This window comes from Pristis pectinata, chromosome 31, assembly GCF_009764475.1.
Source record: "Pristis pectinata isolate sPriPec2 chromosome 31, sPriPec2.1.pri, whole genome shotgun sequence".
NCBI lineage: Eukaryota > Metazoa > Chordata > Chondrichthyes > Rhinopristiformes > Pristidae > Pristis > Pristis pectinata.
The window spans coordinates 8380619-8408376 of NC_067435.1; the positions used below are offsets into that span (position 1 = coordinate 8380619).

At 43.8% G+C, this 27758-nt stretch overlaps 1 protein-coding gene across 1 annotated transcript; it reads right to left on the minus strand.

Moving 5' to 3' along the window:
* Nucleotides 1-170: 170 nt before the first annotated feature.
* On the minus strand, nt 171-4867 carry LOC127585097 (zona pellucida sperm-binding protein 3-like). Its single transcript, XM_052042290.1, has 9 exons — nt 3613-4867; nt 2691-2806; nt 2501-2604; nt 1182-1359; nt 981-1107; nt 812-900; nt 605-726; nt 405-536; nt 171-327 (listed from the first exon to the last, which is right to left on the minus strand). The coding sequence occupies exons 1-9, from the start codon at nt 4003-4005 to the stop codon at nt 200-202; spliced, it is 1389 nt and encodes a 462-aa protein (XP_051898250.1). The 5' UTR covers nt 4006-4867; the 3' UTR covers nt 171-199.
* Nucleotides 4868-27758: the final 22891 nt, after the last annotated feature.

The following is a 27758-nucleotide window of genomic DNA, read 5'->3' on the forward strand; positions in this document are numbered from 1 at the left end:
GCAACCGCCCAACAGAGAATTCTTGCCACCAAACCCACACGAGTACCGTCGCTATGCAACAACTGGACTGCGTCCTGGGAACTTTAGAACGGGAGCAAACCACCCCCTCCCCAAATAAAAACATTCCACGGATAAGGGAAAGTATTAATGATAAAAACGCAGAAATACACTTGAGAATCCAACAATTGGGTTTTATTGCTTAGTTGAAGTTGTTGCACCGAGTTTGCTTGCGTTTCTTGTACAGAAACAGGACGATTGAAGTCGCAGATATCAGAGAGACAGCCGTCACAGACAGGGCCACGACCAGGACCACCTCCGATACCACACCTAACGAAACAAAGCAAAGGGTTGTGAATGAAATACCGGTGTGGGGAAAAGAGGAGAATCTCAGGTAACCAACTCACCCCCTGGAGCCCTCTCCACGGCGCGCTGCTGAAACTCATTCAGCGACTCGGTTCCCGGGCTGATCACATCAGGATCCAGAATGATTAGTGGTCCCAGCGAGACCTCACCCTCCCACTTGACTTCATTTTTCTCTGTAATACAAAAATTTTGTTAAAGAGCAGAGGGAACAACCTCCCACATCCAGGAGGAAAGGACTTACCAGCCTCCAGCTGAACGTCCCTCCGTCCTCTGGAAGGAAACAGACCCTCCTTTGTGGCAGTGCAGTCGCCCACACCACAACAGGCACAGATATCGACGCTCGATTCTTCCAGTGGGGTCCACCTAAACCAGAGAGAAACAGTTAGTTAACCAGAACGGACGTCACGGCCACACAGTAGAGGGGAGGGGCGGGCAAGAAGCGACTTACATATTCTGCACCTTCTGGAAAGTGCAAGCTTTGGTCGTGGAATCTCTCCGATCAATTGCAGCAACTTTTAAGCGACAAGTGATGAAAATCTGAGGGATATTCAGACATGAATTAATGACATCAACAACCCCCTTTAGCATGGACAACCGGTCGTTTGGTTCCCTCTTACCAAAGAACGTTCATCTCCAAAGAAGCGGAAGGCATCCAGGTCAAAGCGGAGCTTGTCCACCTCACGTTCAGTTCCCCCCAACACGAAGGTAGAAAACGAGTCCTCAACCGCGCTGTCCAGGAGGCAACTGGACAAAAGAGGGACATGAAAAATAGAGAACACTGAGATATTATTAATTGGAGAAATCGAAAATCTACTTACCCATGGTAATCAATGATGTTGTATCTCGGGGTGGAGTCCTTGTCCCGGCTCAATGTGGCTACACAGCGGTCAATGTAGAGCTTCAGGGGCATGTGGTTAATCATTGAAACAGAAGCCTCGATGTGAATGAGGTCACCCAGGTAGTACGTGGTCGACCTGCGCTCTGTTAGCCAGTCATCTGTAGGATAAAACAAGGGAATGCATGAACAGTCAGTTAGAGCCAACTGATTCTGCAGATGTTGGCATCTGGAGCAATACAAAATGCTATAGGAACTCAGGTCAAGCGCCATCGATGGCGGGAAATAAACAGTCGATGTTTCGAGTCGAGACCCTTCATCAGAACTGGAAAGGAAGAGGGCTGAAGACGATAAGATGGTCGGGGGAGAAGCACAAGGCGAGTCCCCGGGGGGGGGGGGGGGGGTTGCAGTGGATGTGGGAGGGATGAAATGGAGTGATGCAAGAAGCTGAGAGGTGATGGGTAGAAGAAGCAAAGGGCTGAAGGAATCCAGTTGGAGGAGGGGGACAGTAGACCATGGAATAAAGGGGAGGTAGTGGGGAAGAAGGCGGGGGGGGGGGGGGGGGGGGGGGAGGGCGCCACAGGAATGAGGGAAAACAGAGGGAAGAGGTTACCGGAAGTTCAACAAGTGGACGTCGAGGCCATCAGATTGAAGATCAAAGCAGACTATCCGGTGATGTTCCTCCAACTGCATCTGGTAACGTGGCAGTAGAGGCGGCCATGGGATGGATACGTCATTATGGGAGTGGGAAGTTGAACTGAAGTGGCTGGCCACCAGGAGATCCTGGCTTTTGGAGCAGAGAAAGCAAGGTTCTTGACAAAGCGGTCGCCCAATCTGCATCGGGTCTCACTGATGCAGAGGCGGCGGTACTGGATGCAATAAGTGACACCCTCGGGTTCACAGGAAAGTAATGCTCACTTGGAAGAACTGTCTAGGGCTCCGAATGGTGGTGAGGGAGGTGTAGAGACTAGTTGCAGGGATAAGTTCCGGGAGGGTCAGTGGGGATGGACGAGTGGACCTGGGAGTTACAGAGAGCGATCCCTGCAGAAAATGCAGGGGAGGGAGAAAGAATAGAAGGGGAGGATATGCTTAGTGGTGGAAGTTGCAGAGAATGACATGTTGGATGCAGAGTCTCGTGGGGTGGTAGGCGAGAACAAGGGGAACCCTGTGCCTAGTATGGGGGGGGGGGGGGGGGGAAGAGAAGGAAGAAATAGGAAACAGATGCAGGGGGGGGGGGGGGCTGCAAAGTAACACTGTCAGTTGGTTGAGTCCTACAATCAGGCCCCTCCGACCATCACATACCATTCATTAGCCGCAGTGAGAATGATAGATGCCCCTCTCTGGACCTGGTGGAGCTGAACGGGATCCAGGTGGGTTTTATTGGGTTACTGCTCACGTTACCTTTTCTGGAAGGACAGATGGTGGTATTAGCGAGATTAGAGAATATGCGTCTGATCACAAATTCACCTACAATAGCTTCACTTTGGGTTACCTGAAATAACGGCATTCAATGGGAACGATTGCTCCATTAGTGCGCGCAATGATCGATCCGTGAGCCTGAGGTGTGTGGTTCAGGTGGGTGGTGTAGACAAGGTAATCTCCAACCATCTGGTAAGATTAAGCAGAAAACTTCTCTCAAATGGATGTCACTCCACAGACTGCTCGGCCACTTCAGGGCGAGATGACAAGTGTTACATAATGTCAGTATAATCTTGAGGTTTCACGGAGTTTACGCATGGACTTGATCTGCCGCCATTCTTTGTATACCAGTTCTGATTTCCTCCACTATATGGTTCGCCGATTTTTCTGCGGCTAATGAATAGAACACTTACAGCAGTACCAGACCTTCAGCCCACAACGTTGTGCCGACATTTTATCCTGCTCCAAGATTTATCTAACCCTTCCCTCCCACATAACCCCCCATTTGAACTGTCCCAACATGATGATTTGTATTGCGAGATTGAATAGCCCTTGCAAGTGCCAAGATAAATTGCAAGTGGCTGCCAAGTGACAGGAGAAATATAGTTGGAGGTTCGAATCCCGCCTGCCCATTGACTCGTTAGACCTTAACCTAATGTGTTGTAACCACACATGGGTTGGGGGCTCCATAAAGGAGCAAGAGACCGCAGATGCTGGAACGCGGAGCGCAAGAAACTGGGGAACTCAGCCGGTCAGGTAGCATTTGTGGAAGGAAGGTCGACATCCGGCGTCGAGACCCTTCAACAGGTGTAGGCGAGAGATAGCTTGATTTAGGAAAAAAATACAATGCAGTTTGGAGACCCGAATCTAACAGTAGATAATGTAGTTTTCGTTTAAAGTAAAACATTACACTGATTTGCAATACTAATGTGCCCAAACCAAAAATTAGTGAGTGACAAACGATATGCATTAAGGGTGGTTGTAAGAATCATTACCTGTAGTTTGCTGTCACACTCGTGGAGTCTATAGTTAAAGACAACAGTGTAGTTCCGAGCGTAAATTCTGCTTGGCCGACAGTTTGCTGTCCCCAACGTTAAATCTGCTGCTTTAACGAGATGCCGAGTTCCAAATAAATCCAGGTGAACCTTAACCAACAAGTTCTCCTCCCCGCACTCCACCGTTACAGTCCGCAACGGAGAAACACTCTGCACCTCAAGCGTTCGGAATTGAGAACCAAAAGCAGTTGCAACATTGGGTTTCACTTTTCTCCATGGAAACCGCTGACCTCTAAACTGTTTCCAAACATTGGAACAATAACCTACTCCAATTAAGAACAGCAGAAGCCCCAAATGCTTAAACACCCACATTATGCTGACCAACACAACCATGTCCTAGCACCGCCCTCATCACCTTTTATACCCGATTTGCAGCCACCCGGCCAGAAACATGCAGATTGAGTCAATTTATCAGCCTAAATTTCCACGTTTTCCACGGAGAGTCAGAACGAATGTCCCGTGACATTGGACTAATTGGGCTGTGTTTCCCTGTTGCAATTGGACAGAGATCTGCAGCCCAGGGGCTCACGTTGAGATAATGATACACGAGAAGTACATTGTTTCCCTGTCTGAGATGGCAACGAACAGAGACTTTCAAATATCGAGTTTGACAAGGAACATAGAACGTAGAAGAGTACAGCACAGGAACAAGCCCTTCGGTCCACCACATCTGTGCCGAACAGGACGCCAAATTAAACTAATCCCTTCTGCCTGCGCACAGTATATCCCTGCATATTCGTGTGTCTATCTAAAAACCTCGAATGCTCCTGTTGTATCTACTTCTACTACCACCCCTGGAAGCACACTCCAGGCACCCGCCACTCTGTGTCAAAAAAAACTTTCCCTCTCTGCACCTTAAAGCTACTCGCTCTCATATTTGACATTTCTACCCTGGGAAAAAAGATTCTGGCTGTCTACCCTGTCTAAGACTCTCATAATTTTATAAACTTCTATCAGCCTCTGACGCTCCAGAGAAAACAACCGGAGTTTGTCCAGCCTCTTGTTACAGTTAATACCCTCTAATCCAGGCAGCATCCTTTTGGAACCCTCCCCCAAGCCTCCACACTGAAAGGTACATTGAAACATTCACATGCTGCTTGAGGTCGCAGACAGAATCTCCTTTCCCTTTCCAAGGTGTGGGCAGCTCCTCTGTTCAAAGCTATTTTTGCTGTGGCCCATTTCACTGAGATGTTGCCTCTCAGCCAGGAATTTGATTCAGAGCCCCTATGTGCTGGAAACAGGTCAGAGGGCATCTGTAGAAAGAGAACCTAAAACATTACAGCACAGTACAGGCCCTTCAGCCCACAATGTTGTGCTGACATTTTATCCTGCTCGAAGATTTATCTAACCCTTCCCTCCCACATAGCCCTCCAGTTTTTTATCATTCATGTGGCTATCTGAGAGTCTCTTAAATGTCCCTAATGTATCTGCCTCCACCACCTCTGCCGGCAGTGTGTTCCACACACCCACCGCCCTCTGTGTAAAATACTTGCGTCTGACAACCCCTCACACCTTCCTCCAATCACCTTAAAATTATGCCCCCCTCGTGTGAGCCATTTTCACACTGGGGAAAAGTCTCTGTCCAATTGATCTATGCCTCTTATCGTCTTGTAGACCTCTATCAAGTCATCTCTCATCCTCCTTCTCTCCAAAGAGAAAAGCCTTAGCTCACTCAACCTATTCTCATAAGACATGCTCTTCAATCCAGGGAGCATCCTGGTAAATCTCCTCTGCATCCTCTCTAAGCATCCACATCCTTCCTATAATGAGGCACCCAGAACTGAACACAATACTCCAAGTGTGGTCTAACCAGAGTTTTATGGAGCTGCAATATAGTTAATGTTTGAGGTCGAAGGTCCTTCATCACGAATGAAAAAGAGTTAATTTTAAGATGCAGAGGAGGTGGGGGACAGGTGGGTGGATAGGACAGTCTGAGACAGACTGAGGCCAGGATTGTCATGGGTATAAACTGTTGATGTTCTCGAGTTAGAGGGACAGTTAGAGGGTGATGATATGGACAAAGAAGTTGAATGTGTTGCCAATAACAGGGCTGTGCTAATGGAGAAAGGAAAAACTGAGGAATCATCAGAGATAGAAGACCTACAGAACATAGAGTCAATGCTGATGCAGACAGAGAAAGCAACACTCCAGAATTTGGTGACACAGGAGATTGAAATGCTGCAGTGTGGCAAGATGGGTGATGTTCCTCAAATTTGTGTTGGTTCCCATTATAACACTGAGGGAAGGTACAGATAGACAGGTCAGAGTGGGAGTGGGATGGAGATTTAAAGTGACAGGTAACTCAGGCTTGCCTATGCAGACTAAACGCAGATGGTCTGCAAAGCAGTGACCCACTTTATATTACAATGTAATGTGACCAGCAAATGCAATATGCTGGATTGGAGGAATGGAAGTGAATCACTATGTCACCATGAAAGACAGTTTGGATTCCCGGGGCCAGCGATTCACTTGCACATGTTCTAATCTTCTGTCTGGTCCTATTGCAGTCTCTTGAAGGTTCAACAGCAAATTCTATAAGTTCAGGTAACTCACTTTCTCTGTTAGAGGAACTCTGTGGTTAGAGCAGCCTCTGTGGGGTAAAGGAATTGTCAACGTCCCAGGTCGAAACCCTGCATCAGGACTGAGAGTGGAGACGGAAGATGGCCAGTATAAAGAGCAGAGGGGGAGTCCTTCACCCCCTCCCCCTCCCGAAGGTGTTGCTTGACCCACTGAGTTCCACCAGCAGTTTATTGCTCTAAATTCCAACATCTGTAGTCTCTTGTCTGCATCAGAACAGACCATTTCTACTATAAGACATTCACCTGTGATATTGGCTCAGTTCTTCTTGATCCATTTATACAGCCTGACCTGCTGTCTATTTTCCAAAGCCCTGCATTTCATAACACATTATACTTCTTTCTTTGTATTATCACCCTCCAACTGTGCCCATTAACCCATTGACTGGAGGGCCTCAACAATGTATTCTCATGGCTATCCTGCTTCGCTCTGTCACAGATATTCCTTTCCCCTGATGGAGATGTCAAGAACATGAGGTCACAGAATCAAATATAAGATGTTATCTAATCATGATTGAAATAACATATGCTAAAGATAGTGGAACATGGTTATGTACATCCAGATGCTGCTTAGCCTGCTGAGTTCCTCCAGCAGTTTGTTTTTTGCTCCAGATTCAAGAATCTGAAGTCCCTTGTGTCTCTATATAATCCTTGCTGGGTTGCTTTGAAGCAGTAAGATTGATCGTCCATAATCAATGTCATGCTTTCGTTTCTCTGAAGAGGCTGAATACTCTTGTAAAACACCTTCAGCCCTTTTGCTGTGCTGTAGGCACCGTACAAATGCAGTTTTGGTGGGTGGCATCGATCCTACAGTTCCATTGTGGCCACATAGTGGCACTACTGAACAATTATCACTTTGAGAAACTCTGAATTTTCAAGAACTTTCAGTGTTTGTCATAACAGACAGTGGCAAAGTATGCCAAGCAGTCCCCTGATCCTGGGAAGATTCAGTAAGATTCTGGATGATCCAATCTTATTGTCTATGTTACTTTCCTACATCATGCCCATACCTTTGTAGTTTAAGTATATATTAATATATTCAGTGGCTCCATATCTCTCTGGTTCAGCTACTGAAGCCAGATAGGAAGTTCTAAATTTGGAACAGGTGGGGGTGGAGCTGCTGGGATGGATGTGATGTGAGAGAGGTGATGAAGGCATGCTGAAACGATGTGATACATATTACAATGCCCCTGAATATTGAATGTTACACTCATCTTTGAATCCTGTTTAAATATATTTCTGTGACAACCTCTCCACACAAACATTACAGTCACTACCAGGAAGAGACAAATATATCAATGATGGACAAATCTTGTTCCTTCAATGCTTGTTGTTGCCAGCTCTGGGGAAAGTCCAGAGATTGTGAATGATATCTCCTTGAGAATAATAGTTCCTGCAAGATCTTGGTGTCGGATATTTTTTAAATAACTTGCATACAGAAACAAGGATACATATGGTCTTGTGATAGTAATTCAGTTGCCTTTATATTAATCTCTCTCTCTCTCTCTCTCTATTGTTTGATTTTCAGATATAAGTGAATAAAAAATATGTTCAAACTATTTAGCTACTTGTCAATAATGGATTACTCATTTGTTAATACGTGTTAGCACAAAAGTGTCATTCAGTGCAATGAACAACCAGTTCTAACCCATCCAGCATGTTTTAGATCTGAATAAATCAAACTATAAAAGTATGAATTCGCCTTGTGGGTTGGGAATCTACATTGAAAGATATGACAGTAAACACACAATGGCTATTTTGTTAAATAACTAGTATGTATATCTCAAAGCCCAATCAAAAACAACAGGAAAAATACCTCAGGGGCTGTTAAAGATAATTTTAGCTAAATGGAAAAAGTTTATAACATTGCTAATAAAGCAGCAAAAGTATATAAAATATTTTTAAAAATACACCTTCTAAATAGATACATTATTTTTTTCTATCTTCTTTTCTTGACTGTTACGTTCCTCATCAGGATGGAATGAAGCAAAGCATAAGTCGGTTCCGGTAGATAGTTTTAGACCACCTTATGCTTGGCTGGTCATTTTGGCCACATTTGCGGAGGTGCTACTCATCATGATGTAGAACCAGCAAAACGGCCATGACTTCAAGTATCTGATTGCATGTCTGGCCTCTGACAACACACTCAAGTGTAGTCAGAGTCATCACTCCAAGAGAACCATAGTTAGTAAATGCTAGAGGAACAGCACCTCGCAGTCCTCTTGGGTAGTCTTCTACCTACCTGCATGAACACTGAATTCTCTAATTTCAGGTAACCTGATCCCCTTCTGTCCTTTTCCTCTCTCCTCCTAAACAAGACCCCAGTTCCTTTAATACACACCCAACGCCCCCCCACCCCCATCACCCTGTTGCTTTCCCCTCCTCCACCCACTCCAGCTGCCCATTATCCACACACACGTCCCACTGGGACCCCTTTCCCTGCTGTCTGCCCTCCATCTGTTCCTTATCTGGTTCCACGCTCCACCTTCCTCTCTTATCAGATTCCATCGCCTGCAGCCCTTTGTTGCCTCCACCTATCACCTCTCGGCCTCACTATTTCCACCCTTACCTCATCTATCTGCCCATCACCCCTCCTCATCTGGATCCACCTATCACCTGCTAGCTTTTCCTCCACCCCTTCCCCTCCTCTGTACTGACTATCTCCTCTCTATTCTTTCAGTCCAGATGAATGGTCTCAACCTGAAATGTCCTTTTCCCTCCACAGATGCTGCCTGACCCACTGAGTTCCTCCAGTAGATTATTTTTTGAGCCATAGTTAGTTCCATCTTTTATTTCCTAGCCATTTTTATGGTTCCTTCTTGGGGAAAATCTCTGCATGTGGCTGTGGGAGTATTCAGTCTGAAGAATCATTTCCCAGACTTGTGGTATTTAAATTAATGAATGTTTGAATTAAAACAACTGAGCAATGCTACTCATTTTAACTTGGACGGGACGAAACACAAGCAATTTCTTTGTTGCAGACGAATTATCGAACTTTTCTAAAGACTCCGTTGGTTTTAAACCAGACACTGTAACTTTGAACTTCAAGGCCAGATACTTATTTCCCATAATGATCAAGAACAATTTAGTTTAAATAAACCATGCCAGTGACTGAAAACAAAACTTTAATCTTTAATTCAAAATTACTTCCAGTCTGGGTGTACAGTCTTTAAAAACTGACAAATTAAGGAAAAGTACACCTCTTACTATGACTTAGAAATGTTGATCCTTAGGAGTTCTAAATCTCCCAATTTTTAACAGCAATTGATGTCATGAGATTACTGAGTATTCATGCCATTAAATCAATTAAAAACCAAAATGACACAGAAGAATCTAAGTGAAATACTCATGCATGTACAGAAATGAACATTTGAACAACAAAAGCAACGCTACAAAGGGTTAACAGCTTGCAGCATAATGGTGACTGTACACAAGTAACAGATAGTTTTTAGAGAAATGCCCTAGCAAACAATCAGATGTATTTTCACTGAAGTGACTGAAATTGAATCTAGATTCCTTTTACTGCATTAATATTTTTGGTGACGTTTGTCATTTTAACTATCACTTGCCTTGCACTGGTCAAGTTAGGAAGTTCTGACGATGGACCCCCCCCCCCCCCCTTGGTTATGGATGAAATTCCCACCTATCCTCACTACACCCAGTGGGAGTCATTTATTTTGCTGTAACTACTGCCTAACATTTGTCCAACAGTTATTTTAGCTCAAGAATCTTATAAGGAATAGTCTGTTTCTTGATGGGTTGCTTGATGGCTTGCCTATGTACTCCATTTTCATCCCCTATCTTTTATTTAAGGACCACATTTTCAGCCTGGCTTTTTTCCACTACATCGTTAGGTCCTGAAAAATGCCAGCAGCTTGCAAAGTTATTATTCTTAACGTGCACGGATGTGGCAGGGAGGATCTAAAGCTGCAGGATGCTTCAGTTTCTTGTCGTGATCAACCCGATGATGCTCCATTGTCACTGCCACTGCAACTGTGTGACTCTTTTCTTAGCTGTTTCTAAAGTTCTCAATAACAATGCTTATGGTGTTTGGGAGCACAGGAATGCTTCTTTTAAAGCTCCCTGTCTCTATTCTAACCATCTCATAAGGCAGTCTTTATCTTTAGTCCTGGTCTTTCAGTGATACCTTTACCTGACAGGGACATCAGGCTTCTTTAAGACTCTGCCGAAAGTGTATGCATACACTTCTGCAACATAATCACAGTGGCTTGGCTACTTGGCACTGCAGAAGTTCAACCTAATTCTGTTGCTCTGATGTCTTTTCATCCTGCTTGGATATCTTCCCATCCTTAACAAGGGTAGCCTCATGACAACAGTCCATACAAGACAGAACAGCATAAACCATCAAATCGTTTCCCCTATCTGGCTTCCACTTCTTATTTTAACCTGTTCCTCAATGAATCCCACTGAACCCTGAAAGATACTCTCCGCGATTTACTCAGACATTTCTCTAAGGGAGACACAAGAGACTGCAGATGCTGGAATCTGGAGCAACACACAAAACACTGGAGTAACTCAGCAGGTCAGGCAGCATCTGTGGAGGGAAATGGACAAGTCCAGCTGAAGGGTCTTCACCCAAAATGTTGACTGCCCATTTCTCCATAGGTGCTGCCTGACCTGCTGAGCTCTTCCAGCCCTTTGTGTATTTCTCTAAGGGTTTTTCTGAACGCACATCCACACTGTTCTAACTCATCCTAACTCTCAAATCTTTTCAAAGATCCTGGTCAGCACCTTGGTGCACTTTAAAGACATATTATTGCTCAGCAAACTAACATCCCTCAATGATCCAGTTGTCAAAGAGTGACCATTGCCTCTCTATTTTCCTAAACCCAATAATGCCTGGCTTCAGTTGTTCTGGGGTCACCACTGTGAGGTCCTGCCAATATTAATTATACTTTCATAATTCAGTTCTTACTTTAACTGAAGTCACTTGCTTTGACTTTATCAAACCACAATGGCTACAAGTACATTAGTTATAAGCACAGCAAATTTATTAAGTAAGTTCTATCCAGTACAAAGAAGCAATACCTTCCAGAGAAATGATTAACAATCTGTTTCTGGCTGACAGTGTGAACCTTCACCATGTGCTGCCTAAGTGATCTCATTGACATTTAAAGGTTGTATTTCACTGACCAATCTCGTGCCCCTGAAATTTTACATTTATAGCTATGTAGTTACATTGAGCTCAGGAAAGGGCTACACTGCAAGATACAGCATCAGAATAGGTAAGGTGTTTGTAGCTTTTATCTCAATGGGTTCACTTTGGTTCATATTTTCGTCTTATTCAGTTGCCTCTTAGCTGAACATTTCTTTTTCAACCTTCATGTGGGCTGGCCAAGTTCCCAGTTGACTACATAATGAATGGAAGGGCCCTAGGGAATATTGAAGAGCAGAGGGACCTTGGTATACATCCAAAGATACCTGAAGGTAGCAGCACATAAGGTGGTTATAAAGCATACTTGCATTAGCCATGGCATATAAGAGCTGGGAGGTTATGGTATAACTTTATAAAACATTGATTAGGCCACAACAGGAGCATCATGTGCAGTTCTGGTCTTCACACAATTGCTTGAAGAGGATTCAAAGGAGATCCATCAGGATGTTGCCTGGGATGGAGTGTTTCAGTTGTCAGGAGATACTGGGTTTGTCTTGCTTGGGATCTACCACTAGCTGGCAAATTGGTTCCAAAATTTATTGGTAATAGGAAGCAGGGGATGATGAGGAGTGTGAGGAGAGGCTGGGGGGATGGTTAGTGGTGCAGGGTGACTGCTGATTGAGGTATAAAAGTTGAGGAGTGTAAAGCGTAGATAGTAAGAAACGTTTTCCTATAGCTGAGGTGTCTAAGGGAAGGGAGCATAGATTTAGGGAAGAGTAGGGAGTCTAGATGGGATCTGAGGAAGAAATTTTCACCCAGAAGATGGTTGGGAAGTGGAATGCACTGAGTGGATAGTGGAGACAGAGACTCTCACAAGAGGTTTCTAGGTGAGAACAGAAATGGCCAAGGTATATAAGGCTATGGAACAAGTGCTGGTATAAGGGATTAATATAGTCAGATGATTGGCAATGGATGTTGGGGGCTAAAGGATGTTTGACTCTAGATTCTTTATATGCATTTAATATTTAGTTCAGAATGAGTGCAAAATGCAACGCTGAAAACTAAAGAATAATCAAGTACATGTAGAAGCAACCGGCAACATTTGCCCTGAATAAGAATGATCTTCCTTTGATGCCCTGTTAATAGCTGGTATAGGGACAATGGTGGGTAAGGACCCATCAGTGCTGTGACCGACATGGGAATGTGTGATGAAATGTTCAGTTCATGAAAGATTAGAGATGCTTATAAATGCTGGCCTTGTCGGTAAAAGCCACAATTCATAAAATATTATCATTAATACCCAGGTCAGAAGCTGGGTTTTGATATAGATTGCTCACTTATCAATACATTAATACGAAAACCTGAGATGGGGCCTCAGCATCCCTAATCTCCCTTGAGCTGATGACAGCAAGCCATCTTCCAGGACCATTGTGTTTCCTCTGTTGAAGGTTCCCTCTTGCCTTTGTTGGGTAACAAGATCCAGTGGTGATAAAAAACAGTGATATGTTTCTAAGTCAGAGAGGAAGCTGGGTGGCAGTACACCCATTGTCCTGCTGTCCTTGTCATTCTGGATACATAATCAGTTTGTGAGTTGCAATCGAAGAGGTACAGGGTATTAACTGTAGGTATGCAGTGGAACTACAATGCACTGGTAGTGAAGGGAGTGAATGTTTAGGGTTTTTAATAGGTTGCCAATCAAAGAGCTGCTGTGTCTTCAATAGTATTGATCATCTTGGAGCATTTTTGAAGCGCTACTCATCCAGGCAAGGGAAAGATGTTTCATCTTGCTCGCAACATGTGCCTCGTACCTGCTGAAGATGTTTAGGGATTTCAGGAGACAAGTAACTCATTCCAGGCTACACAGTCTCACCTGCTCCTGCAGACTAGGATTATGTGGCTGGTCCAGTTAAGTTCCCAGTCAGTGATGGTTAATGATGTGGATGATTTGGTAATGGCAATGCCATTGGATATCAAGGGTAGGCTGTTAGTCTCTCTTTTGCTCTAAATATCATTGGATCACACTTGTATGTGGTGAATATTAGTTGCCACTAATTGTTCCATGGCTGAGTTGTCCATTTCTTGCTACATGCTTCATTCTCTGAGGAGCTGGGAATGAAATTAAATATTTTGCAGTCGTCAGTGAAAACCCCAATTTCTAACATGATGGAAGGAATATCATTGCTGAAGCAACTGAAAATCATTGGGGCTAGGACATAGGTTTGAGGAACTCCTGCAGTGGTGCCCTGGAGGTAAGGATGACTGACCTCCAACAACCAGGCTCATTACTTTCAGTTTTACCAGCAGGCACGGTAGTGTAGCAGTTTGCATAATGCTGTTACAGCGCCAGCAACCCTGGTTCAATTCCAGCCGCTGTCTGTAAGGAGTTTATACGTTCTCCCCATATCTGCATGGATTTCCTCCAGGTGCTCTAGTTTCCTCCCACATTCCAAAGATGTATGGGTTAGGAAGTTGTGGGCATGCTATGTTGGAGCCAGAAGCATGGCAACACTTGCGGGCTTCCCCCAGAACATTCTATGCAAAAGATGCATTTCACTTTTGTTTTGATGTACATGTGACTAATAAAGATATCTTATATTATCTTACTTGATGACATATTCTGTTCAATACTGCCTGAATGTCAAGAGCCCTCACTATTCAAGGAGTTAAGAGATTCAGACCAATGTAGCCAAAACAAAACCCAAATCAATATTTGGCAGTCAGTCTATTGGCAGGTAAATGCTGCTTGATAATAATGCTGGCTATACCTGCCATAACTTGGAATGAAATTGGGAATGTAAACGCTAATTGGGAGTGGCCAGCTTGGGTGGATTTGGTTGGCTCCTGCATGCTGTGGAAAGATCATACCTATTTGAGAGGCGCACTGTTCCATACTAGAACTGCCTGGCAAGAGTTGAGGTTATTTCTGGAAACTGTCTTCATTACCACAGCCTAGATATTGCGTGCACTCATAGTTCAAAAGAACAAAGGTTTACTCTTGAAAATATATTTTTGTTTACTAAACATGAAAACTCACATACTGCAATCTGTCTTCAACCAATGCAAATTGTTGTCTCTTGTTCTGTTTTATGCTCTCCACACGCTTCTCCCATACTCAAACAGAACATGCCACCTTCTCCAGGGTAGGCGATGTTCCAAGACATGGTGTGCAGGTGACAGTACTCTTTGTTTTAAGGCAATGTGCACAAGGATTAATGATTAAAAATGGAGATGCATTTATTTTATGTGAGCTCTGGTGAAGTGTGTCTTCCTTCAGAGGAAGTAACTGGAGTCTGGCTCCGATTCAGGAAGGATTCACTTGAAAACTAATCCTGGTTCCAAGACCTTTGCAAACCTGACACTGCACCTTTTCCTTTCATGGGCAAATTTTTAACTGACTGGCAATTTGCTTCAAAGAGAGAAGTCATTAAATGGGAGATGAAATGACTTGTAGCTTGTTCACGATGTGTGGCATACAGTTCATAGATCGGACTCAGCAACAACATACCAAATAGTTGCACCTGGCATAGGACAGGACAGGACAGGACAGGCAACCTCTGCACTCCAGGCCACAGCTCCCGAGCCCAGGATTCTTCTCAACATGATGAAAGCACTGATCCTGGTTCTTGGCCTCCTGTTGCTTCCTCCAGACCTGCAGCTGGTGGGTGAGTGTATTCCTTCTGTTTGTCTATCCATAAAAAGTTTGTGTTTAAAAATAAAATGACCCTCTGCTGTCCGCATTGGTATGAAAAAAGGATGAGGGATTGATTTGGAACCAGTCTGCCCATATAGTCCCTGATTACTCAATGAGTTACTGAGTTCAATACTAGCAATTCTGAGGGTTGTAGGCAATGATACAAAATGGACCAAATAACAGCACTGGAGTCCCAGAGTGGTGTGATATGCTGGATCTCTATCGCAGGGTTGTATTATCAGCCCCAAGACCCAGTGAGATATGAGAGGAAATTTCATAAACAATGTACCATAGTGTTAATGAGCGGTCTCTCTTGAAGTAGAAGAGCACCAACACACTTTGCATAGTCACTTCAATGATGACTCAGAGGGCAGACTTCTGGTTTCCTGATTCAGAATTCAATGGGTTCATTCCCACTCCTGAGCTTTCCACAGAAATCTACAGTGCAGAACCGAGAGAGCACTGTACTGTCAGAGGCACTGTCTTTTAATCAGAGCCCTCTCATATCCCTCTCAGTTAAATATAAGTAACCCCACAGAACTATTTGGAACAAAGGTGTTCTTCCTGGTAATTTGAGCTTAATACTGATCCTTCAAAGAGTATTTTTAAGAACAAGGTTAACAAAGATCATCACAATCTTGGTGTGGTCTTGCTGTGATTGGCTGCAACAGTTTATACAACAACTCTGTGCTTCTGGGTGTCCTGTGGTTGTGAATGGTGTTATAGAATTATTAATCAGAAAATTGCAGATGCCAGAAATCTGAAATAAAAATAGAAAATTTCTGGAAACACTCAGCAGGTCAAGCAGCGTCTGTGGACGGAGGAACATTTCCTTTGCTCCCCCACTTTTTCTGCTAACTTGTTTTCTCAATTCCCAGTTCTGGCAAAGGGTATTGGACCCCAAACCTCAACTGTTTCTCTTTCTGTGGATACTGCCTAACCTACTGAATGTTTCCAGCATTTTCTGCTTTTATTATATTAAAAAAAATGTTCATCTGACTTTTTCTTTCTGATAACGAATAGTTCCTGAATTAACCCTGGATTTGTTGATGTTGGGTTTCCAGATTCGAGCACCATAACCTGCAAATATCTCAAAGGAATATGCAGTGCTCTCCCTTGTCAGCCGGATTATAATGAAGGAAGAAGACTGTGTGATGATGGGACCGATTGCTGTTATCCATAATTGTGCATGGTTCCTGGGATGTCGTTTCAGCCTGAAGCTCCCCAAAGCCCCACTGGGATAGAAATTTATCCTTGAGGGCAGTTTATTGGGTGGGTTCCAACTCCCCTTCAGTGTTCCTCTGGTGATTGAACAATGGGTGAACTTAAGAAATAAAACTCCATTGAGTGACCACTCAGTGTCCTTTCTCTTTTTGCTGGTCATGTACAGATATGTGGTACATATGAAATAAAAACAGAACATGCTGGAGGCACCTAAAGGTTAGGCAGCATCTGTAGAAAGAGAAACAGTTAATGTTTCAGGTCGGAGACCATTCATCAGATCAGTTAGTTTTCAACAGGAGAGAAGTTGGAGGAGGCATGTTACAACACACAAAGCGCTGGAGGAACTCAGTAGGTCAGTCAACATTTCGGCTCAAGACCTTCCATCTGGAGGAGGGATGGTAATTGGTAATTGGTTTATTATTGTCACATGTACTGAGATACAGTGAAAAAACTTTTGTTTGCATACTATCCAGATTATCCCGTACATTGAGTTGGTAAAAAGGGGGAAAAAAACAGAATACAGAATATAGTTTTACAGTTATGTCCCAGATAGGATGAGTCTAAACTGTTGATAGGGGCAGTTGCTAGTATTTCTTTGTGTAATATGTTATAAATGGTGAGACTAGGATATGCTCAACAGACTAGACAATATGAATACAATAAGTAGCATTTATGAAGAAAGGGATGTGGGGGTGATGTGGTGATTAACTCCTCAGGGAAAGAGGGATTGTGGTGGGAAGAGGCTTGAGGAGACATCTTGTGTTTTCTGATATTCACTATCACCCTCTTTCTCTTGTAGAGCTCTCTCTCCACCCTCTCCTTCTGTCTCCCCCATCTCTCTCCCCCCATCTCTCTCCCACCCATCTCTCTCTCCCCGTCTCTCTCCCCTCTCTCTCTCTCCCCACCTTCTCTCTCTCTCCCTGTCTGCTCAATCTCTCTGTCCCTTCTCTCTTTCCCCATCTCTCTCCCATCTCTCTCTCTTTCTCTCCACTCACCCTCTCTCTCTGTTCCTCCCCCTCTCTCTGTCTCCTCCCACCATCTCTCTCTCTCTCTTTCACTATCTCTGTTTACCACTCTATTTTTGTCTCTGCTTCTCACCTTTCTCTTGATCATTTGAACCCCTCCTCCATTTTGCACCCCTGCCTATTTTTAATTTCTGTTCCCTCTCGCTGCCCTCTCTCTCTACCCATCTGTGGCTCTCTGTCTCTCATATATACTTGTACATCAGTCTTTGAAGCAGATAAACAGAGTGGTTATTTTGATGTTATTAACCCCCAACAAACCACGCTTCTAAAATTCTCCATATTCTTGTTTTGACCCCTCCATTACCTGAATTGCTCCCTATCCCTGTAATTTTCTCCAAATACCATGATATCCCCCATCTCTGGAATTCCAAATGGCCTCAGAACCTTCTCAGTTCTTGTGCTCATCCAATTCTAGCTTCTTGAGGATCCTCAATTTCCATCGTTACTGCCCAGGTTGGCAGTAAAACTGACCTTGAAGCTATCAAATTGTCACCAGAATGTTACTGGTGTCCTCAAGAATCTCACAGCACAGAACAGCCGTGTGGAACAACATGGCTCTTTGAAAGAACGATCTACTTTTACCAGCAGATCATTTCCATGTTGGATTGGTGTTGGTTTATTATTGTCACATGTACCAAGAGACAGTGAAAAGCTTTTGTTTGCTTTCCATCCAGACAGATCATGCCATATATAAGTACAATGAGGTAGTAAAAAGAAAAACAGAATGGAAAATATAATGTTACAGTTACAGAGATAGTGCAGTGCAGGTGGACAAATAAAGTGAAAGGGCCAAAACAAGGTAAATTGGAAGATCAAAAGCTCATCTTTTAGTGTATATCCTTGAGCCTGGTGGTATATGTTCTCAAGTCATAGAGTACTACAGCACAGAAACAGGCCCTTCAGCCCATCTAGTCCATGACGACCTGATCTTCTGCCTAGTCCCATCTACCTGTATCCGGATCATATCCCTCCAAACCCCTTCCATCCATGTGCCTATCCAAACTTCTCTTAAGTGTTACAGTTGAACCCACATCTACCATTTCCACTGGCAGCTCATTCCACACTGGCATCACCCTCTGAGGGAAGTAGTTCCCCCTCAGATTCCCCTTAAATATTTCACCCTTCCCTCAAAACCTATGTCTTCTAGTTCTAGTCTCACCCAATCTGAGGGGAAAAAGCCTGCGTGTGTTCACCCTATCTATCCCCCTCATAGTTTTGTATGCACTATAAGATCTCTCCTCATTCTCCTGCGCTTCAGGGAATAAAGTCCTAACCTATTCAACCGTTCCCTATAACTCAAGTCCTCAAGTCCCAGCAACATCCTTGTAAATTTTCTCTGCACTTTTTCAAGCTTAGCTTTCCTGTAGGGAGGTGACTTGAACAGCGCACAATACTCTAAATTCGGCCTCACCAATGTTTTGTCAACAATACTTCAACAAAACATTCCAGCTCCTATACTCACTGCCCTGATTTATGAAGGCCAAAGTGCCAAAAGCTCTCGTAACGACCCTATCTACCTGTGATGCCACTTTCAAAAAACTATGGATCTGTATTCCCAGGTCCCTTTGTTCTACCACACACCTCAGAGCCTGACCATTCACTGTGTAAGTCTTACTCTGGTTTGTCCTCCCAAAGTGCATCACCTCACAGTTGTCTGCATTAAACTCCATCAGCCTTTTATCAGCCCATTTTCCTAGTTGGTCAAGATCACACTGTAAGCTTTGATAGCCTTCCTTGCTCTCCACTAAGCCTCCAATCTTGGTGTCATACACAAATTTTCTGATCCAATTTACCACATTATCATCTAAATCATTAATATGGATGATAAACAACAACAAACGCAGCTCCAATCCCTGCAGCACACCACTAATCACAGGCCTCCAGTCAGAGAGACGACAATCTACAGCCACAGTCTGGCTTCTCCCTCTAAGCCAATGTTGAATCCAACTGGCAACTTCATCCTGAGTTCCTGAATGCCAAGTGACTTAACCTTCTGGAGCAGCCTCCCATGTGGGACTTTGTCAAAGGCCTTGCAAAAGTCAATGTGGAGAACGTTCACTGCCTTTCCTTCATCGACCTTCTTGGTAACCTCCTCGAAAAACTCTATAAGATTGGTGAGGCATGACCTACCATGCACAAAGCCATGTTGACTATCCCTAACCAGGCCCAATCTTCCAATAATTTACCCATGACTGACGTCAGGCCTACAATTTCCCAGCCTAAAGCCATTTTGAACAATGGAACAACATTAGCTATCCTCCTGTCCTCTGGCTCCTCACCCATGGCTAAGGACATTTTAAATAACTCTTCCAGGGCCCCTGCAATTTCTGCACTAGCCTCCCACAAGGTCCCAGGGACACCTCGTCAGGCCCTGGGGATTTATCCACCTTCATTCACCTCAAGACAGTCAGCACTTCCTCTTCCATAATCCGGATACAGTCCATGACCTCACTACTATTTTGCCTCATTTCTATAGTCTCTGTGACTGTCTCCAGAGTAAATACAGATGCAAAAAAATCATTTAAGATCTCCCCCATCTCTTTCGGCTCCATGCACAGATGACCACACTGAGCTTCAAGGGGACCAATTTTGTTCTTAGCATAGCTATGGAATCCTTTGGGATTCTCTTTCACCCCGTCTGTCAGAGCAGCCTCATGTCCTCTTTTAGCCCTCCTGATTTCTCTCTTAAGTGTTCTCTTGCATTTCTTATCCTCCTTAAGTGCCTCATTTGATCCTAACTGCTGATACCTGATTTGAGCCTCCTTTTTCTTTACCAGGGCCTCAGTATCCCTCGATAACCAATGTTCCTTGAACCTGTTAGCCTTGCCTTTTATTCTAACAGGAACACACAGATTCTGTACTCTCAGTATTTCACTTTTGAAAGCCTCCCACTTTCCAAGCGTCTCTTTGCCGGAAACAGCCTATCCCAATCCATGCCTGCCAGATCCCTTCAATGCCATCAAAATTGGCCTTACTCCTACTTAGAATCTCAACCTCAGGACCAGTCCTATCCTTCTCCATAATTGTCTGAAACTAATGGAATTATGATCACTAGATCCAAAGTGTTCCCCTTCACACACTTCTGTAACCTGCTCTGGCTCATTCCTAAAGAGGAGATCCACTATCGTGCTCTCTCTAGTTGGGACCTCTACATATTGATTAAGGAAATTTTCCTGAACACATATGACAAACTCTATCCCATCCAATCCTTTACAGCATAGGAGTCCCAGTCAATATGCGGGAAGTTAAAATCACCAACTATCATAACCTTATTTTTCTTGCAATTGTTTGCTATCTCTCTACAAATTTGCTCCTCTAAATCCTGCTGACTATTGGGAGGTCTATAATATAGTCCCATTAATATAGTCATGCCTTTCTTTTCCTCAGTTCCACCCATATTGCCTCGGTAGACAAGCCCTCCAGTACATCCTCTCTTAGTACTGCCACAACGTTTTCCCTGTGGAGTAATGACACCCCTCCCCCATTAATACCTCCCTCTCTAGCATGTCTAAAATATCAGAACTCTGGAATATTGAACATCCAGTCCTACCCCTCTGGCAACCAAGTCTCACAATATCATAATTCCACGTACGGATCCATGCTCTAAGTTCATCTGCCTTACCTACAATACTCCTTGCTTTGAAATAGACACATCTCAGAACATTACTCCCACCATGCTCATTAACTAGTCAATTTCTGTCTTTGCTTGTGGTCTTAACATCTACTTTCCCCACAGCCCCTCCACTTGCTGCCTGCCACTCTGGTTCCCATCTCCCTGAAATTCTTGATTGAACCCCCCCCCCCCCCCAAGCAGCACTCGCAAACCTTCCTGCAAGGATATTGTACCCCTTCCAGTTCAGGTGCAAACCATCCGATTTTTACAGGTTCTACTTGCCCTAGAAGGAGCCCAATGATCCAAAAATCTAAAGCCCTCCCTCCTGCACCATTTCCTTAGCCACATGTTAAACTTCACTATCTTTCTATTTCTTGCCTCACTAGCACGTGGCACAGGTAGCAATCCTGAGATCACCACCCTGGTGGTCCTGTCTTTTAGCTTAGCACCTAACTCCCTGAACTCACTTTGCAGAAACTCACCACCCTTCCCGCCTATGTCATTGGTAATGATGTGGACCATGACTCCTGGCTGCTCACCGTCCCCCTTAAGAATGCTGTGGACTTGATCCAAGACGTCTCTGATCCTGGCACCTGGGAGGCAACATACCATCCAGGAGTCTTGTTCTTGTCCACAGAATCTCCTATCTTTTCCCCTAACCAATGAATCCCCTATCACTACTGCACTCCTTCCACTTTCTTGCTGAGCCACAGAGCCAGACTCAGTGCCAGAGACCTGGCTGCTGTGGCTTTTCTCTGGTGGGTTGTCCCCCACAACAGTATCTAAAATGATATTCTTGTTATTGAGGGGAAAAGCCACAAGGGTACTTCTCACTGACTGCCTAACCCATTTCTCTCTCCTGACGGTCACCCAGCTACCTGCATCCTGCAACCTAGGTGTGACTACCTCCCTGTAACTCCTGTCTGTCATCTCTTCAGTTTCCTGAATGATCAAGAGTTCATCCAGCTCCAGCTCCAGTTCCCTAACACGGTCAGAAAGGAGCTGCAGCTAGATGCATTTCTTGCAGATATAGTCATCAGGGACATTGGAGGTCTCCCTGACTTCCCACATCCTACAAGAGAAGCATACCACTGCTCTGACTGACATTTCACTGCTCCACTGTGGAATGAGAGAAAAAGAAAGACCTTACCTGAACCTCACCTCAGCCTCCACTCACTGAAGACTCCTGAACCAAAGCTGAGTCAATGATAACAACAAAATAAAATAAACCTGTTCTTACCTTTGCCTTATCTCTGAAGCCTTCTTACCAAGAGAGCTGCTCTTACTCTCTAAACTTGGGCCATTTACTCTGCCCCTTCACACCAAAACCTCTTGAGCCAAAGCCTAAGCTCCCCACTCTAACACTGTCCACTCACACAATGGTCACTCCAAAAAAATTGAATCTTCTGCCCAACGAGAGAGGGGAGAAGAGCAAATGACCAGGGTGAGAGGGGTCCTTGATTATGTTGTCTGCTTTCCCAAGACAGTGGACGTGTAGACGGAGTCAATGACAGGGGAGTCTGGTTTTTGTGAAGGACTGGACTGCATTCACAACCCTCTGCAATTTCTTGCAGTCTTGGGCAGAACAGCTGCCAATCCAATTCCGTCCAAAAGTCCTGATGAACTCTGTTTCTACCACCCAGTCAATGAAATCCAGACCATAACTCTGAATATTTTAGGGCGTAGAACATTGAACAGTGCAGCACAGGAACAGGCCCTTCAGCCCACGATGTCTGCTGAACACGATGCCAAATTAAACTAAATTTTTTTTGCCTGTATATCCCTCCATTCTCTACATATTCATTAGTCTATCTAAAAACCTATTAAACGTCACTATCATATCTTCTTCCACCACTACCCCTAGCTGCTCATTCCAGGCACCTACCACTCTCTGTGTAAAAAACTTGCCCCGCACGTCTCCTTTAAACTTTCCCCCTCTCACCTTAAATGCATGTCCTCTAGTATTAGACATTCCTACCCTGGGAAAAAAGCTTCTGATTGTCTACCCTATCTATGCCTCTCATAATTTTACAAACTTCCATCGGGTCTCCCCTCAGCTTCCAACACCCTGCCCTTCCCTGCCTAGTGCAATTAACTCCACAAAGGTCAACAATTGAACTTGGCAACTCGGTATTTTCTGAATGAAGAAAGTCATCCAGCCAATGCAGCAGCTATGTTAGCATGACTTCCCACAATGCAACATGGGCTGCTGGGCAAGAATGTTTGCAATGTGCCATTGGCTCCCAGCAACTTTGTTTGGTGACAAGATTGAACTCAATATGGATCCCCAGCACCTATGGGTGGAGATTTTACCCATACTCATTGGGCACCAAGATCTGACTGCACGTCAGCCTCAAATTCACCATTGTAGTTCCAGTCTGCTGACCACCCAGCATTATCTGTAGTTGGTATTGTACACACTTTTTGTGTTTTTTTTCAAAGCTGGAAGTTATCTGATAGCAGTTCATAACCAAATAAGTCATTCTGCTGTGTCGCCATTGTTGTTACATTAAACTTTGTACCTAGCAGGATCCCACAAACATTGGGACAATTACACGATAATTTGTAAAATAAGGTGGAATTCTTCCTTTTAACTTGGTGAAAGTTGCAACAGTGGGTGAAATGTAGTAACATATTGTTTTGTAGATGTGCTCACATTAGTTGTCAGGAATTTCGACTGTGAATTGCACTGTTTTCATTTACTCATGGATATGCACACAGATACATAAACGCATCCACACTAAAAGACTGAAAATAGACCTAGGTAGTAAACCAACTTTGAAAGTTTAATAACTTATTGAGGTATTGACAAAAGCAGACATTGTCTTTTTTATCCGTTCCCCTAATGACTGCAAAGTGTCTAATGGGTGACATAATACCTTACTCATGCAATTGTCACTCTGCAAAGAAATAATTATTCGATAAGCAAATAATAATCTTTAGTCTATAAGATACATAGCCCAGTATTAGCTGAATAATAAATTTAATTAGATCAATTAATAATATTTGCCACTTCAGCTTGCTTTTATTCAAAAAATCTTCTAATTATGTATGGTAATGACAACTGTTAGAATTTGAGCAGAGTTATGCTGGAGTGTTCATATTGAAAGTCCCTGATCATTGATTATAGGGTCATGTTACCCAGTTCAGAATTAGATAAACATAGCTTCTTGGATACGTTTGATATAATCTATTTTTTCTATCAGATAGGATAAAGTGTGCAGTTCCATTCGGTGTTTGCATATGGTGCAATAACTAATGTCAGTTTACAGGAATGAGGACTTCTGGTATTATGAAAATTTTAAAAGCAGATGTTAGTTCGAACGTTTGTCATTATTTCTGTAACACCCGCATCATTTTTCTTGGGATGTCTTAGCAGCTACTCAACCTGACCTTTAGTTAAAGAAATTAGTAAATTAGATGCCACTCAAAAAGGGGTATGCAGTGCAGAACCAGCTGAGATAGCCCCATACAAACAGTGAGAAATGATTACATCTCCTGTGATGTGCCTTTGTATGCAATGAAAGTAATACTCAGCACATTGCTTCAGCATAGAAGGAGGGTACCTGGCCCATTGATTTTGTGCTGACTGGGAGGTGAGTAATTTCACCTGTCCCATTACTTTGCTTTTTATCCCTACAACCCTACAGGTTATTTCTGGTGAAATTCTAATTCCCTTTGAAAGTCCTGATTGACTCTGTTTCTACCACCCACTTAATGGAAATCTAGATCATAACTCTGAATTGTTTAGAACGCAGAACACAGGAACAGGCCCTTCAGCCCAAGATGTCTGTGCCGAGCATGATGCCAAATTAATCTCTTCTGTCTGCATATAATCCATACCCTTTCATTCCCTGCGTATTCATGTGTCTATCTGAAAACCTCCTAAACATCATTATCATATCTGCTTCCACCACTACACCTGGCAACTCATTCCAGACACCTACCATTCTCTGTGTAAATATCTTGCCCTGCACAGCCCTTTCAAACTTTCCCCTTCTCACGTTAAAGCTATGTCCCCTAGTATTCAACCCTGGGAGAAGGATTCTGGATGTCTACTCTATCTATGCCTCTTATAATCTATCAGGTCCCCCCCTCAGCATCCGACACTCCAGAGAAAACAACCCAAGTTTGTCCAACTTCTCCTTATATCTAGTACCTTGTAATATAGGCAGCATCCTGGTAGACCTCTTCTGAACCCTCTGCAAAGCTTCAACATCCTTCCTGTAATGAGGTGACCAGAACCACACACATTATTCCAAGTGTGGCCTGAACAAAGTTTTATACAACTGCTTCATGACTTCCTGACTCTTATATCTTATGCCGCTAGCAATGGTGGCAAGCATGCCATGTGCCTTCTTTACTACACTATCTACTTGCATTGCCACTTTCAGGGAGGTATGGACTTGGACCCAAAGATCCACCTATGTCAATGCTGTTAAGGGTCCTGCTGTTTACTGATAATTTTCCCTTACATTTGACCTCCCTAAGTGCAACACCTCACACTTGTCTGGATTAAACCCCATGTGCCATTTTTCTGCCCATGACTGTAACTGATCTGTATCCTGCTGTTTCCTTTGACGACCTTCTTCACTGTCCACAACACCACCAATTTTTGTGTCATCTGCAAACTTACTAACCAACCCATATATCACAAACAAAAGAGGTCCCAGCACTGATACCTGCAGAACACCACTGATCACAGATGTCCAGCCAGAAAAGTACCCTTCCACCACTACCCTCTGTCTTCTATGGGCAAGCCAATTCTGAATCCAAACTATCAAGTCACTGTGCAACTTAATCTTCCTGATCAACCTACTATGAGGAACTTTGTCAAATGCCTTACTGAAGTCCACGTAGACAACATCCATTACCCTACCCTCATCAATCACCTTTGTCACCTCCTCAAAAGACTTAGTCAAATTTAATCTGATTGGTCATGACATGCCCCACACGCTGCCACGCTGACAGTCCCTAATTAGTCCAGGTTCTTCCAAATGTGAGTAAATCATATCCCTAAGAAGCCTCTCCAATAGCTTCCTTACCACTGATGTGAGGCTCACCGGTCTATAATTTTCTGTTTTTTCCCTATTTTCCTTTGTAATCAAAGGAACAACATTGGTTACTCTCTAGTCCTGTGGCTAGAGAGGATACAAAGATTCTCGTCAAAGCCCCAGTGATCTCTCTTGCCTCTCTCAACAACATGGGATATATCACAACAGGATCTAGGGATTTATCCACCTTAATGCTCTTCAAGAGACCCAACACTATCTCCTTCTTAATTTCAAAATGCTCTATGATATAAGAATAGCCACACTGATCTCACTATCCTCCATCTCCTCTTTAGTGAATTCCCATGGAGGTACTTGTTTAATATTTCACCAACATCCTCTAATTCCAAGCATAAACTCCCTCCTTTATCCTTGAGTAGTCTTACCCTTTCCCTAGTTACACTCTTGTTTTTAACGTATAAGAAAAATACTATGGGAATCTCTTTAATCCTACTTGCCAAGGACATTTCACGTCCCCTTTTGGCCCTCCTAATTCCTTGCTTGAGTTCTACCAAGGGCCTCAAGGACTTCATTTGATTTCAGCTTCCTAAACTTTATACATACTCCCTTTGTCTTTTTGCCTAAATATATAACCTCTCTCGTCATCTAGAGTTTCCTTAACTTACCATCTTTATCCTACCTCCTGACTGAACTCTGGTCAGCTGGTCTTTAAGTGACTCCCACATATCAAATGTGGACTTCCCCAATAATAACTGCTCCCAACTTACCCTCCCAAGCTCCTGTCTAATAATGCTATAATATGCCCAGTCCCAATTCAATACTTTCCCCTTAGGTCCAGACTTATCCTTATTCAGAACTATCTTAAAACATAAGGAGTTGTGATTACTGTTTCCAATATGTTCTCCCACTGAGACGTCAGTCACCTGACCAGGCTCATATCCCAATTCAATGTTCAATATGGCCCCTCCTCTCATCAGACTATCCACGTACTGTTTCAAGAAATTCTCTTGGATGCACCAAACAAATTCTGCTCCATCTAAGCCTCTTACACTAAGGAAGTCCCCATCAATATTGGGAAAGTTAAAATCACCCACTACAAAAACCCTGTTGTTTTTACATCTTTGCATAATCTGCCTACATACAGTATCTGTTCCTCTATCTCCCGTTGGCTATCGGGAGGACTATAGTATAGCCCCATCAGAGTGATTGCACCTGTCCTGTTTTTGAGCTCTACCAATATTGCCTCATTGGATGAACCCTCCAGTGTGTCCTCTCTGAGTGCAGCTGCGACATTCTCCCTTATCAGTGATGGAACTCCTCCACCTCTTTTACCTCTCTCTCTATCACGTCAGAAACATCAAACTCCAGGAACATTGAGATGCCAGTCCTGTCCCTCTTGCAACCATATCTCTATGATGGCCACAACATCATAGCTACATGCACTGATCCAGGCTTTGTTCTTCTGCCTTGTCTCTAATATTCTTTGCATTGAAATAAACGCACTTCAGCCCATCAGTTCCACCATATTCCTTGACCTGTCTCTACCTGCCCTTCCTTCCAACTTACTTGTCATGACTTCTACCTTCCCATCAATCTCTCCACCTCCTGGCCTACTACTCTGGTTCCCAACCCCCTGCCATTCTAGATTAAACCCTCCTTGTAGCACCAGTGAAACTCCTTGCAAGGATACTGGTACCCCTCCAGTTTAGGTGCAACCTATCCCCCCTGTACAGGTCCCACCTGCCCTGGAACAGAACCCAATGATCCATATATCTGAAGCCCTACTTCTTGCACCAGTTCCTTAGCAACATACTGAACTGCACTATCTT